This window comes from Herpailurus yagouaroundi, unplaced genomic scaffold (assembly GCF_014898765.1).
Source record: "Herpailurus yagouaroundi ecotype Mexico unplaced genomic scaffold, PumYag 28, whole genome shotgun sequence".
Classification (NCBI taxonomy): domain Eukaryota; kingdom Metazoa; phylum Chordata; class Mammalia; order Carnivora; family Felidae; genus Herpailurus; species Herpailurus yagouaroundi.
The window spans coordinates 111019299-111032484 of NW_024412376.1; the positions used below are offsets into that span (position 1 = coordinate 111019299).

The 13186-nt window shown below is 37.3% G+C and overlaps 1 protein-coding gene across 2 annotated transcripts; it reads left to right on the forward strand.

The window, feature by feature from the left end:
• The first annotated feature begins 233 nt into the window (after window positions 1–233).
• On the forward strand, window positions 234–13153 carry GRSF1 (G-rich RNA sequence binding factor 1). 2 transcript variants are annotated; one of them, XM_040481691.1, is made up of 10 exons: window positions 242–345; window positions 2530–2686; window positions 3725–3880; window positions 4235–4378; window positions 5070–5205; window positions 7341–7522; window positions 8704–8825; window positions 10002–10137; window positions 10784–10859; window positions 11771–13153. In XM_040481691.1, the coding sequence occupies exons 1-9, from the start codon at window positions 343–345 to the stop codon at window positions 10831–10833; spliced, it is 1086 nt and encodes a 361-aa protein (XP_040337625.1). In that variant the 5' UTR covers window positions 242–342; the 3' UTR covers window positions 10834–10859; window positions 11771–13153. The 2 variants fall into 2 exon arrangements, with proteins under 2 accessions (XP_040337634.1, XP_040337625.1); XM_040481700.1 differs by lacking the exons at window positions 10784–10859; window positions 11771–13153 and having other exon boundaries at window positions 234–345; window positions 8704–8857; window positions 10002–10128.
• The last annotated feature ends 33 nt before the right edge of the window (window positions 13154–13186 follow it).

The following is a 13186-nucleotide window of genomic DNA, read 5'->3' on the forward strand; positions in this document are numbered from 1 at the left end:
GCTGCCGCAGTCGCTGGCGGCGGCCGCGGGCCCGGCGCGGAGCTACAGCCAGGTAGGTGGGCGCAGCGAGGGGCCGCGCGCGGGACCCTTTCCCGGCCGCGCGCACGCGCTCCCGCGCCCCTCCGCGTGCGCCTCTCGTGCACGCCCGGGGATCCGCGGCACGCGCCGCGCACCCTCCCCTCCTTACCCCCGCCCGCCCAGTCCTCCTATTGGGCCCCAGAACAAGGGACGCTCTCCCAGGCCTCGGGTTTTCTCCTTGTTTTGTTCTCTCGAGTCTCTGGTCGGTTGGGCAGTGTAAGTGTGGCTAGGGGTGAATGTTGAGGCCTTGTTTCCCGCCGGCCCATGGTAGGTTTTGTGAGGCTGTTGATGCCCCCACCCCTCATCCCTGTCGCTCTCCGCCCGCTGGTGGTGAAGTTGGGAGGCTGGACCCGCGGAGGGTTGGGAGTTTCCGTGCAGTCAGAGCACTAGGCCTAGGCGGCCCTGGTGCGCCTCGCAGCCTGCTGATGGGGAGGTTCACGCACAGAGTTACGTGGGCTGGGTTCGTGGGGAAGGAGCCTCGTCGCCAGCGCTCCCCTCTCCCTCGTGTCCCTGGGGAAAGGCGGGCTGCCCCAGTTTACTGAAGGTCACCTCTGCACTTCACCTCCTCTAGCCGAAGGTCCTTTGGGACCATGGGTCGCCGCCGACGGGAGGACGGTGTGGAGACTGAAATATTGGGGGAGGGGACCTGGAAGAGGGGACGCTTAGGGGTAAAGCCACGACTTGGGGACCCAGGAGGGAGGCTACAGTGTTTTCTTTTTTAAAGTCAGTGTGTGTCCTTTAAGAACTCGGATTGCAAATATTTTGTGCCTTGTAGGAAGGAAGCTTTCTTTTCTGCTTGTTAACGTGGCGTCTGGGAAATATCAGTACACGTTTTGACTACCCACTCCTGATACCTTGGATCATATTTATCTAATTCAGTTTGTGCTTCTCCTTGAACTTAAGGGAAACTGGGAGGCTAATCAGCATGGCTTCTGTCTGCCAGTGGCTGAGCTAATGGATTTGAATCCTGGCCCAGTACTTTGTGCTGCCCTTTTCGTAAAAGCTTGTGATGCTTGTGGAATTCTGGGAAAATGGGGAATGTTGCCTTTATTAAAAAACACAAACTATCTCTAATAAGCCTTTGCCAGCTGGCTACTCTCTTGATTATTTTTCTGTGAAATTGACTATAGTATCTGTTGAGCCTTTACTAGTGTTGTTACACACCGTGCTTACATTTATCATTGACTTCTTAAAATTCTATGTAAGTCTTCATGAAAATGAGGAGAACATACAGAGGAGTGAAGTATCTCTTTAGCCCGATAGAGTGCAAGTCACTTGTCTTAAAACCTGAGTTGTCTTCCACATTGATAATTGTGCTTCTTGCATTTTTATTAAGTATGTAAGAGACTTCTGCTAGAGGTTTACATTTATCATTACTTCTTGTAGTTAGACGTAAGTCTTAATGTAAACGTGGGATGGTCCAAAGGAATCTCTTTCCTGAGGCCAGTAGAGTGCAAGTCTTAAAATTTCAGTTGTCGTTCCTGGTTATGGTTGTAGTGCTTATTGGAATCTTATTAAATTCCAGCGTTTGCTTAGTATTGTAAAATAGAGTTCTTTGGGTATGTCTCAGGTTTCTGTCACCTTATACTACTACTGTCACCTTTTATGATCTTTCCCTTATTCAATTGGTCGGATTTGCCATTTGACAGATTAATCTTTACACGCCTCCTGCTGTCTTGTTTTACCCAGTCCTATCTTTTATTAACTCCCCTTTGCCTACCAGGTTAAGGGAACACATTGAGCTTGACACTCAGGTGCCTCTGCTATATGGTACCAAGTTCCTTTTGCCAGCTCATCTTCTTTGGCTCCTAATTGTCCCTTGCAGTTTAGCCAAATGGGATTATTGCAGGTTTGCAAATGGACTGTTGTTCATGCTGCTGCTTCCCCTCACCTCTCAAACTGGAATGCCCTATCTTTTACATATGGCTGTCAAAATTCTGTCCTTTCAAGGCCCATCATATATTATGTCTTGATTCTTCTGTTAATGCTCTGTTTTGAATTCCTCTAATAATCTTATATCTTAATTACAGCACTTAAAGCATCTTGTCTTGTAATGCTTGTCTTAGTTTAGATGGTAAGCTTTTTGAGATGAGGGCCTAACATGGCACATGGTGAGTAGGAGGCACTTGTATTTGTCAGATTGAAGGGACTCTTCTTGTCCTCCCTTAACTAAAATACTATTGTTATTGGGGCTGATGAATTTAAAAACAAGCCCAGAATAAAATTTATGTCCTGCCAAATCACTGGGATATAGCTGCCTGTTGCTTTAGAGTATACAATTTAAGCCAAAATAGGATGGGTTAGATTGGGAAGTTTATTTCTTGCCTCTGAAATAGTAACTGTCTCCTAAGAATAACATTCGGAGTGTTAGTTTGTTAGTTTGCAGGAATAAACAATTTCTAAGTAGGTTGTCAGAGAAGTATTTTTACATTTTTCCATTTTTCTTGGAAGGAGTCCAAAACGACCTACCTGGAAGACCTTCCACCTCTCCCTGAGTATGAATTGGCTTCGTCCAAGTTAGGAGAAGAAGTGGATGATGTTTATCTCATTCGAGCTCAAGGATTGCCGTGGTCGTGCACTATAGAAGATGTGGTTAACTTTTTCTCAGGTATATTTTATGTATGTTTGAAATATGTAATTTTGTCTGAGTTTTTACTCAGACAGGTAGTCTCACAAAACCCAAGTTAAGCTATGCTATAGACGTCTTATTTGATATTTGGGAATTGTCTAGTTCTGACTGGTTTCATATCATACCAAGTAACACCATGTGTACCATTTGTGGCATATGCCAGGTTTAAAGACTTTAAATGCAACTAAAAAATGTGGTGTTCAAACTACATGGTAGAAACCAGTTTTCTCTGAAGTTCAAAAAGCAAAACCTGTTAACGGTAGCTCTTTATATGTAACACATACATTTAGAATACAGGATCACTTAGTGTCAAGCGATATAATTTCCTTAATAACATTTTTGGAATGTTTACATATCTACAGTTAGTTTTTAAGTTCTGTATCTGACTGTGATTTTTAATATTCCTCTAAAAGACCTTTAGAAGATGCCACCTTAAATGTTATAAAATCATATAATAATATATTGTGTACTTTCATGTGCATAACATTGAGTGGGTCAAGTATTTTATGAAGCCAGTTACATCTTCAACTAGTTGCCATTATAAGTATGCAGTATGGGGATCTTTTCCTTGGTAATGAAAAGGGGGCACAATCAATTATGGTAACAACATTATTCTTATAGCATTTTAGAGTTCTTATAGTTACGATTGTAACAAAAGAAAACACTTCTATATAAATCTAATCATATTTTAATTTTTTAAGTGATTTGAAACTGATTGTAGAAGCATTGGGAAGGGCATAATTTGTTCTGTGTTGAGCTTGTTTGCTGTTGTAATGATCAGGAGATTATAAGCTTATATGTTAAGGTTTGCTGTCCTTTTCAAGTGGAACATCTTCCAGACATCCACCTTATTAGCATTCGGACGCCTTCAGTGATGGGGGTTTCTGTAAGGAATATGATAGACATTTTGGTTCATGCGTTGTTTTGTTGTTGGAATTGGAAGATTGCATTCTAGTGACTTTTATAATTGAAGTAAAAGTTTGATTTCTGGTTTTGATTTTACTCACATACTTTCAGACTGCAGAATTCGCAATGGTGAGAATGGAATACACTTCCTCTTAAATAGAGATGGGAAACGAAGGGGTGATGCCTTAATTGAAATGGAGTCAGAGCAGGATGTGCAAAAAGCCTTAGAAAAGCATCGCATGTACATGGGACAGCGGTATGTGGAAGGTACGTGAAGTCACGTTCTGGCTTTTTGTGATCAGTACGTTAGCCTATACTGTCTAAGGCAGTTCATTTGATCCTTAGCAATAATGAAGTAGTTAGATGTTAGGAATATATCCTTTTGTAGGCTGTGAAAATGAAGCACAGAGATAATCTCAGTTTCTTATTTATAAAATGAGGATGTTGACCAAGTTTACCTCACAAGATAGGATGTTTAAGTCACAGCTGGCACACAGTAAATAGTCAATAAATATCATTTGTTATTTTAAAATTCTTGGATAACCCAAGAAGTGTGATTTTTTTTTTAATGTCTTCTTCTGTTATGTAAATCTGCGTACTTTTTGTGCTTTTACATTGCAGTTTATGAGATAAATAATGAAGATGTGGACGCCTTAATGAAGAGCCTGCAGGTCAAATCTTCACCTGCGATAAATGATGGTGTGGTTCGTTTGAGAGGACTTCCTTATAGTTGCAATGAAAAAGACATTGTAGACTTCTTTGCAGGTGCTTTTCAGTTATATCATGTTTATGAATTATATCATGTTTATATCAGTATATCAGTTACATTATGTTCATGCCTTGTTTTTTCCTCCTGTTGTTTCCTTTTATATCTTAGATGAACCTTTTCTCCTAGGTAACTGCATTCAGTTATATTTGGTTCTTTAGGGGAGAACTCTTCACTCAGATTACCAATGTTTATAGAAATGTTTTGACCTATCATGCTGATCTTTGGTGGACGCCACATTTCAAAATTATTTCATGTAGGTTTATTTTACTATTGAGAAAGGTAATCTCTCATAAGAGTGGCTGTATTTGTCTAAGACAGTAACAATTTATATGGTTTAAAAGCATTATCATCTAATTTTAGCTCTAAAAAATGTACCAATATTAGTCATGTTAGTCTAAATTCTTATTTCTCCTACAACACAATTAATGGCAAAAAAGAGGAGAGATTGTATGTTTTAGATGGACTGCATGGATTCTAAACATTCTGGAAATACAGATGTGTAGGTGTAGCTGGATAATAATTTTCTTTCCATTAGGCATGTATTCAGCTTAGAGACTAGCAAAATACACCTAAAATTTTAATAATAAAATTCAAAAAAATTAATAGTGTGTGAATGAATGTGTTATATTCTAAGGATAAAAAAGACTCCTGTCAGCATTAATTTGTAATAATTTTTTGGTGTCCTAGGACTGAATATAGTAGACATCACCTTTGTCATGGACTACAGAGGGAGAAGAAAAACAGGAGAAGCCTATGTGCAGTTTGAAGAACCAGAAATGGCCAACCAAGCCCTCTTGAAACACAGGGAAGAAATTGGTAACCGGTAAGTGAAGCAGATTCTAATAATGTGGAAGTATCATACATTGGGTCATTTTATGAATGCGCTGTGATAGAACTGTAAAATTATCTAAACACAGCAGAGAGGATAGCATGATGACATACAAATGCCTGACACTTAGGATTAACAAATTATTAACATTTAATATATCTGTTTTTTTCAGTAGGCATCTTTAGAAAGCATTTTCTTACCTTATGTGATCCAAGTATTATCACATCTAACAAAATTAGCAGTAATTTATTATCTAATGCCAGGCCATAATCACTTTCCTAATTGTACCAAAAATGTCTGAGTTGGTTTTTTTTTTTTGGTGCCGGAATCTACACATGGTTCACAAGGTGCATTTTGATTGTTATGTCTCCAGTTCTCTTAAACTAGGGCAAGTTCCCTTCTCCTTTATTTATTTTTTTTTTATTCTCTTCCCCTTTTTTTTGAACTAACTTGAATAAACTGAATCAGTCGTCCTGTACAGTGTCTCGTGTTTTATATTGATCTTATTGCTTCTTCATTGTGTCACTAGTTTCTTTGTATCCTCTCTTATTTCCTGAAAACTGGAAGTTAAAGCTAAAGTCTTAATTCTTGATTCAGGTTAACATTTTGATATGGATACAATATAGGTGTTTTTGTATACTGCGTATTACATCACATTAGAATGCATATGATGGATGGGTTCATTTGTGTCAAATTTGGAGGAGTACTCAAAAGTGTCAAATTTTAGATTGCTGTTTTACTGCTTTCTGGCTGTGTTATTTGGCTGCTTTGAAGTTTAAAAAAAAAAAAGAAAAGCCATTTTAAAGTTGTGTATTTCAGGATCTTTGTATAGAATTGATTCAAAGGTCTTTATTAAATTTTTAGATAAAAATATGTATGCAAAAATACCCTCTCCCCCCATTTTCTTTCAGTAGTTTTCATGTTTTCTTGTATGTCTTAGGACAAATACATCAATGTTTTTATGTGGTAATGTTATGGCAGTGTATAAATCTCTTCAATAAATTAAGAAGTGGTGCCTATCTAATAGTTATGGATCTGTAAATATAAATGATTTTTGCAATTCAGTCTTGATAACTTAATTTGGAAAAGCAGTCTTGAGGGAAAAAAAAACACACAAAATAACAAGCTGGTTCCAGAAGCTTGGATTTAATAGACAATCCCACTGCCAAGTAGATAGCAAGTCAGAATTGACATTTAGTTCATGAATCCTCATTGACGTCTTGGTGTCGTTCTGGGGGAAGTTAACTCCTCATATACTGTGAATTTTTAAAAAAATACATTTATTTTGAGAGAGAGAGTGCGATTGGAAGAGGGGCCGAGAGAGAATCCTAGGCAGGCTCCATGGTCAGCACAGAGCCCAACACAGAGCTCGATCACATGACCATGAGATCATGACCCGAGCCAAAAATCAAGAGTTGGACACTTAACCAGCTGAGTTACCCAGGCGCCCCTGGTTTTTAATATCTTATACAGATATCATTAATTTTCACAGAATTGACTTGTGAGGCTTCAAGAGATTGATAACCAACTATAAAAAACAAAACCTTTCTTACCAGATTATTTTCATACACACAATTAATCTTTGCATAGTTGTCCTCATGAAGCAAGACAGAATAGAAAATACTGTTAAAGGGTGCCTGGGTGGCTCGGTTGGTTAAGCGTCTGACTTCAGCTTAGGTTATGATCTCAGGATTCGTGAGTTCAAGCCCTGCATCAGGCTCTGTGCTGACACCTGGGAGCCTGGAGACTACTGCAGATGCTGTGCGTTCCCCTCTCTATACCTCCCCCACTCATGCTCTGTCTCTCTCTCTCAAAAATAAACATTAAAAATATAAAAACTAGATAAACATTAAAAAATTTTTTTAAAAAAGAAAGAAATACTGTTAAAATGTATATGAAGAAAGCTGTTATCTTGGGCAGGGATGTGAGAAAGATTGAATCAGTGACCTGTTCTGTTGAGAGTACTTTTCATGGGCTAATATCTATATCTTATCTTACTTTTCCTCCATCACTTGTGTTTCATAACACCTTTGTGTTGGAAATATTATATATGTATGTTTTATTTTAAACGAGTTCAGTCTAAAGTTACTTTGCATTGCTTGTGCCTGTTTACTTTTGCTTTGACATAGATATATAGAGATATTTCCAAGCAGAAGAAATGAAGTCCGAACACATGTTGGTTCTCATAAGGGAAAGAAAATGACATCTCCTACTGCTAAGTATATAACTGAGCCAGAAATGGTCTTTGAAGAACATGAAGTAAATGAGGATATTCGACCCATGACAGCTTTTGAAAGTGAGAAGGAAATAGGTAAGGACATGCATCCTGTTGAGATTTAATAAGTCTGTCTTGTGATACTAAAATATTTTTTATGAACATGCTGTATGAAATGAGTAGATTATAGGACCAAGGAATTGAGTTGAAGATTTATCGGTCTTTGAGTGTAGTATGTACTTTGAATATGTGCAGCAGGGCTTAATTATTTCATAAAGTTTTTTTATTTAATCATTTTTGTAGATTCTGTATAAAAAGCTGGGTGGCACAAATATAAAAGGAGGTAAAATGTCAACATTTACAGATGAGGGGTGCCTGGATGACTCAGTCAGTTAAGTGTCTGACTCTTGGTTTTGGTTCAGGTCATGATCTCATGGTTTGTCAGTTTGAGCCCTGTGTTGGGCTCTGCGCTGGTAGCGTGGAGCCAGCTTGAGACAGAGTCTCCCCCGCCCCTCCCCTGCTCGTGCTCTCTCAAAATAAATAAATTTAAATAAACAAAGATGAGAAAAGATGTGGGTAGAGAGCAGAAATGTTGACTGAATTAAAGAGTTTTGTTTGCCTCTGTATTTAATTATTCCTCTGATTCCTGACCACTAAGCAACACTGAAGTTTGATAAATCCTTTTTAAACTGGTGCTATGGGATTATCCCATTACCATATTTATTCTTTTTTAAGTGGCTATAACCCCCCAAATTTCTGTTGCCTCTATTTCTTCACTCATAATCATTTTTCTTCTCTTTGTTCTTATAGAAAAATCTGTAGTTTGTAATCTGGTATTAGTTTGAGGCACTAAATCTTTGCACTAAATATTCATGGGGGTTCAGGTGATATTTGTTAGGTGTCACACATTTCAGATTATTTTTGCTTTTAAAATTAAAGCCCTTCCTGGGGCTCCTGGGTGACTCAGTCGGTTAAGCGTCCAACTTCAGCTCAGGTAATGATCTCGTGGTTCCAGAGTTGTAGCCTCTCTGCTCTCAGCACAGAGCCTGTTTCAGATCCTCTGTCCCTCTCTGTCTCTGCCCCTCCCTGCTTGTGTGTGCTCTCTCTCTGTCTCTCTCTCTCTCTCTCAAAAGATAAAAAATAATAAAATTAAAGCCCTTCTTTACTGGTTCAAGAAGAATTGAATAATTGGACATAAAGATTATGCCTAATTGTAATCTGTTAATAACCCTTGAAGCCTTTATGTTCCTGATAGTGCTTTTTGTTCCACTTCCCAGAATTGCCTAAGGAGATGTCCGAAAAGCTTCCAGAGGCTGTTGATTTTGGAACCCCATCTTCACTACATTTTGTCCACATGAGAGGATTGCCTTTCCAAGCTAATGCTCAAGACATTATAAACGTGTGTGGCAGTAAGATACCCAATCTCAATAGGTTTGAACAAAAGTTCTAAAATTGAACTTCTATTAATTTGGGAAAGATAGAGAAGAAAATACCATATTTCTGAACTATCTTTGGACAGTAAGATGGCATCTCCATTGTTGTAGAGGCTGAGAAGTGTGGGTTTTATTAAGGTCAAATGTATAATGATAAAGAGGATTTTACAGATACAAAATAATGTGGTATATGTTTAGTATTCTAATTAAGAAAGTTTGAAAAAACAAAACACCAAAAGACAGATAAACACAGACAAAAAAACAAAACAGGAAAGTTTGGGTTTTCTCCAAAATGGTTCATTTTATTCATTTTTGAGTTTAGGAAACAGACTCAGAGGGAATTTGTCACAAGGCAGTTATATACTAAACAAGAATCTAGTGTTCCTATGCTTAGAACCATGTAGGCTTCTTCGTCAGGATTCCGTAATTCTTGGAGAAAAGGAATTTTAAAAATACTCTTATAACAGATAGTATATGAAAACAAAAGGAAGCAACAGCCATATCGACTTCATGAACTTGAGGACATATACGTAAGGTAGATTCCAGCCTAGACTCTTCAGTTAGTGGTGGGGCCTCAAAATTGTCTTCATTATTTTAAAAAAACCCGATAGGAGTCATATCTTTAACCAGATGGAAGTTGCACAATCTCATTAAAGTATTACATTCGTGTTGCTTTGGTTTGAAATGATAACCATACTCAGTGTGGTAGTGGTTTATGTAGTGCTGGTAAAAAACCTGATTCACAGGTACATGTCTGATGAAAATATAGTAAAAACGACTTATTAAGAAATGAAGTATATTTGATGGATGCTGTTTAGAAACAGGGAAGGATAAATTAGGGAGGAGTAATAAAAATAGTCCTTGTTGGCATAAAAAAGTTTGAGTATTCTTTGTGTAGTGTACTTATAGTTTACGTTTCCAGTGAACAAATATTTGAAATGTAACCTTGAGTTCCAAAAGGATCAGAAAAGCCAGAAGAGATGGTAGATGTGTAACTACATTGTTGCCTAAGGAGATTTCCTAAAAACAAATTTATTGAGCGTATGAATCAAGAGTCTGAAAGAAAAAAATGCAGAACCTTAAGACTTCTAGAAATTGGGCCTCCTACCATTATGTTCCTTTTGGCTTCTTTTGTTGTTTAGTTTTTTGCTCCACTGAAGCCTGTTAGGATCACCATGGAATACAGTTCCAATGGGAAGGCCACTGGAGAAGCCGATGTGCACTTCGATACCCATGAGGATGCTGTTGCAGCTATGCTCAAGGATCGGTCCCATGTTCGTAAGTGCTGCTCATGGTTTCCATTGTCATTTTGGATGTCTGTCTTTGCTTACAAATGCCTTTCTGTATTTTGAGTTTACCTAGACTTTTTACTTGGGTAAACTTGCTCTGTTAATACTACTAAATTACATATAAAAAGGGCAAAACACTATATTGTAATGAAAAGCATTTGTTTGCTAATTCTGCATATTTCTATACAGAGTTAGGTAGGGTTTTTTTTGCTTGTTTTTTAGATTTTGTTTTTGTTTTTAATTAGGAAAAGTAATGGACAAAGGGCTTGAGTTGCTGTCTGAACTATGAGAAAATGGCTGCAGTATTGTTTCTCCCTTTTTAAAAGCTTTATTTTTTTTTATTTTGATTTTATTTTTTGAAGTTTATTTTGAGAGTGAAAGCACGAGTTGGGAAGGGGCAGAGAGAGAGAGAGAGAGAGAGAGAGAGAGAGAGAGAGTCAAGCAGAGAGAGAGAGAGAGAGAGAGAGAGTCAAGCAGGCTCCATACTGTCAGCATGGAGCCTTACAGGGGACTGGAACCCATGAACCCCTGAGTTCATGACCCCTCAGCCAAAGTCAGACGCTTAACTGACTAAGCCACCCAGGCACCCCTTCCTTTTCAGTTTCTTAAAATGAATCTTTTTTTGTCATTCTCAGACCATAGGTATATTGAATTGTTCCTGAATTCATGTCCAAAGGGAAAATAAGACTTCCAAGGACTCCAGATAATAAGGTAAATTTAAAAGGTACAATTGTGGGAATTATTTTCAGTTGATAAATTAAGCATTAACTCATTTATAATATGGTGGAAACCATTTTTTTTTTTTAATGAAGATCAAACTAATCATGATATTGAGCATCACAAAGAATCTTTTGGCATCATTCCCAATATTCATGAATCTATGTGCCTAAAATTAATTTTTAGCTTTAATACCTATTAATTATATCACACTGAAAATGTGCTTACTACGTTAGTTTTTCTTCCTATAAAATTTAAACATATTTTCTCAGTTTCTAAGATATTAAGATGTTTAAAATGATTCTCCTGAAATCGGGGTGTACATTGTTATGTTCACTAATGTAACACTGTCTCTTTTCCTAAAAAAGTGTTATGAAAATGGTTGTCCTAGGAAGTACATGATTTCATAGTTAACCTATGACAAATCTAAATGTTTTGATGTCCCCTCCCTTGACTAAATGTTATGTGGTATCTTTTATTTCCCTCTAAAATCTTTTAAAGTATTATAATCATTTTTTTGTATATAGTGGTACATTTGAGACTGTTAACTAGAATGATTTCTTGGAAATACATGGAGCATTTCTTTACTATAGTTGTCATAGGCTATTTTTGAATATTAAGTCCCACAATCTTGTGATGTTAGATATTAGTTAAATCCATGTTATATGTATTTTGTGCTTAATTGTGAAGATCTACTGTCTTCATACCAGGCTGTAAACACTAATGCCTAATAATTGTCCTTAACTTAATGGATTTGTCACCAAATGGACTTGCACTAAACCAGAAAGAAAAGAATTGATCATTTTAAATGGTCTGGGAATGGCAACGCTTTTTTTTTGTTTGTTTGTTTGGGCAACACTTTTTCATTGTGAGTAAATGTCCAACATTTTTCATTTTATTTTCAGGATGAAACAGGAAGCATTTCATTTGCACATCTTTCCTGGACGTGGAGTATAAAGTTCCAGTTTTGTAGCAGCAACTGCTAGAGAAAGGATTTGGGGGTTTTGGGTTAATTGCTTATAAGACAAATTACATAGTGGACTATTTAGAAAGGAAAAGGAAAGTTTCAGTTTGGAATTATGAAATAAACCACAAATTTAAATTTTTGTTTAATCTTCAGGATCTGATTTAAAAATCTGGTTTTTATTTTATACGATTAAACACTTTGTTTTCATAGAAGTTATGTTACCCAGTGTAAAGACTACATATTTTTTTTCAGCACTGTCCTTGAAAATCTTCCTCCCATTTTGCAGATGATCTGTTTGAGGTTTTGTCTTTCTGCCTGTGAATTGAGAGCTCTGATTGTAAAACTTCTCTGGAATGAAATGCTGATTTATTTTAACCAAATACTCACCAAAGCAAGGAAAGGTTTCAGACCTTCAAACCATTATGGTTTGGCAGAGTAGTTATAATTTTAGGTGTATTAGATTACTTAGGTAGGGGTAGAAATTTAAAAGAAAGAATCAAAACAAAAAATAAGTACCACAGGTTAGTGAGTGTAAATGACAACAATTTGGCAGTTTTAGGTCTTTAGAAATGTTTTGCCTTTCTACGCCTTGTGCTAAAGGCATTTGACATTGGTGCCTGTAATACTAAAGGAGAGAATTCTAGTCTCAACTTAAAAGTTCACTGAACACCCACCCCCAACGTTTTTTGATTTTGGGTAAATCATAAGGTGTGTGTTAGTCTCAAAACTGTGAAGTGACATGTGAGAGAACAGTCCTGACTGGTAAGGACATTAATGGCTTCACTTGAATTTAAACCAGCTCCCTAGAGGAAAAAAATGTGTCTCCTCATTTGCTTTTTCAGTGGGATAGCATATCCCATATTTTAGAACAAGTAGGGGTGCCTTGCTTAAATAAAAATAGCATTTAATGTATAATTGTGTGAAGGGTTTATGGATAAAGCTGTACTTCTGTCACATTGTGACAGTACCTTCTGCTTAATATTAAACAGCTTGTTATTTAAATATTGGATCAAAATGGCTGGCTTCAAAATGTAGTCGTTAATAAACTAACTTTCTGTGCACCTGTGTAGGAGAATCAAAGTCCTGTATACTTTCTTTGCCTTGTTCCTGTTCTCAGGGTGACGACTGCCACATAGTTACCAGGAGATACAATTCTAGTTCTTAAAATTGAATTAGCCCAGATTTCTGAGAGGTGATATCTGGAAGAGAGATGATGCCTTCTCTCACCTAATACATAACCATATTTGATTACCAGCTAAGATATGAAATCACTGTACTGTAAGTAGTCAATAAATGAAGGCTTGTTTCAGGCTGCAGATTACCTAAGAGTATTTATTTTGGAGTGTGTGTATCA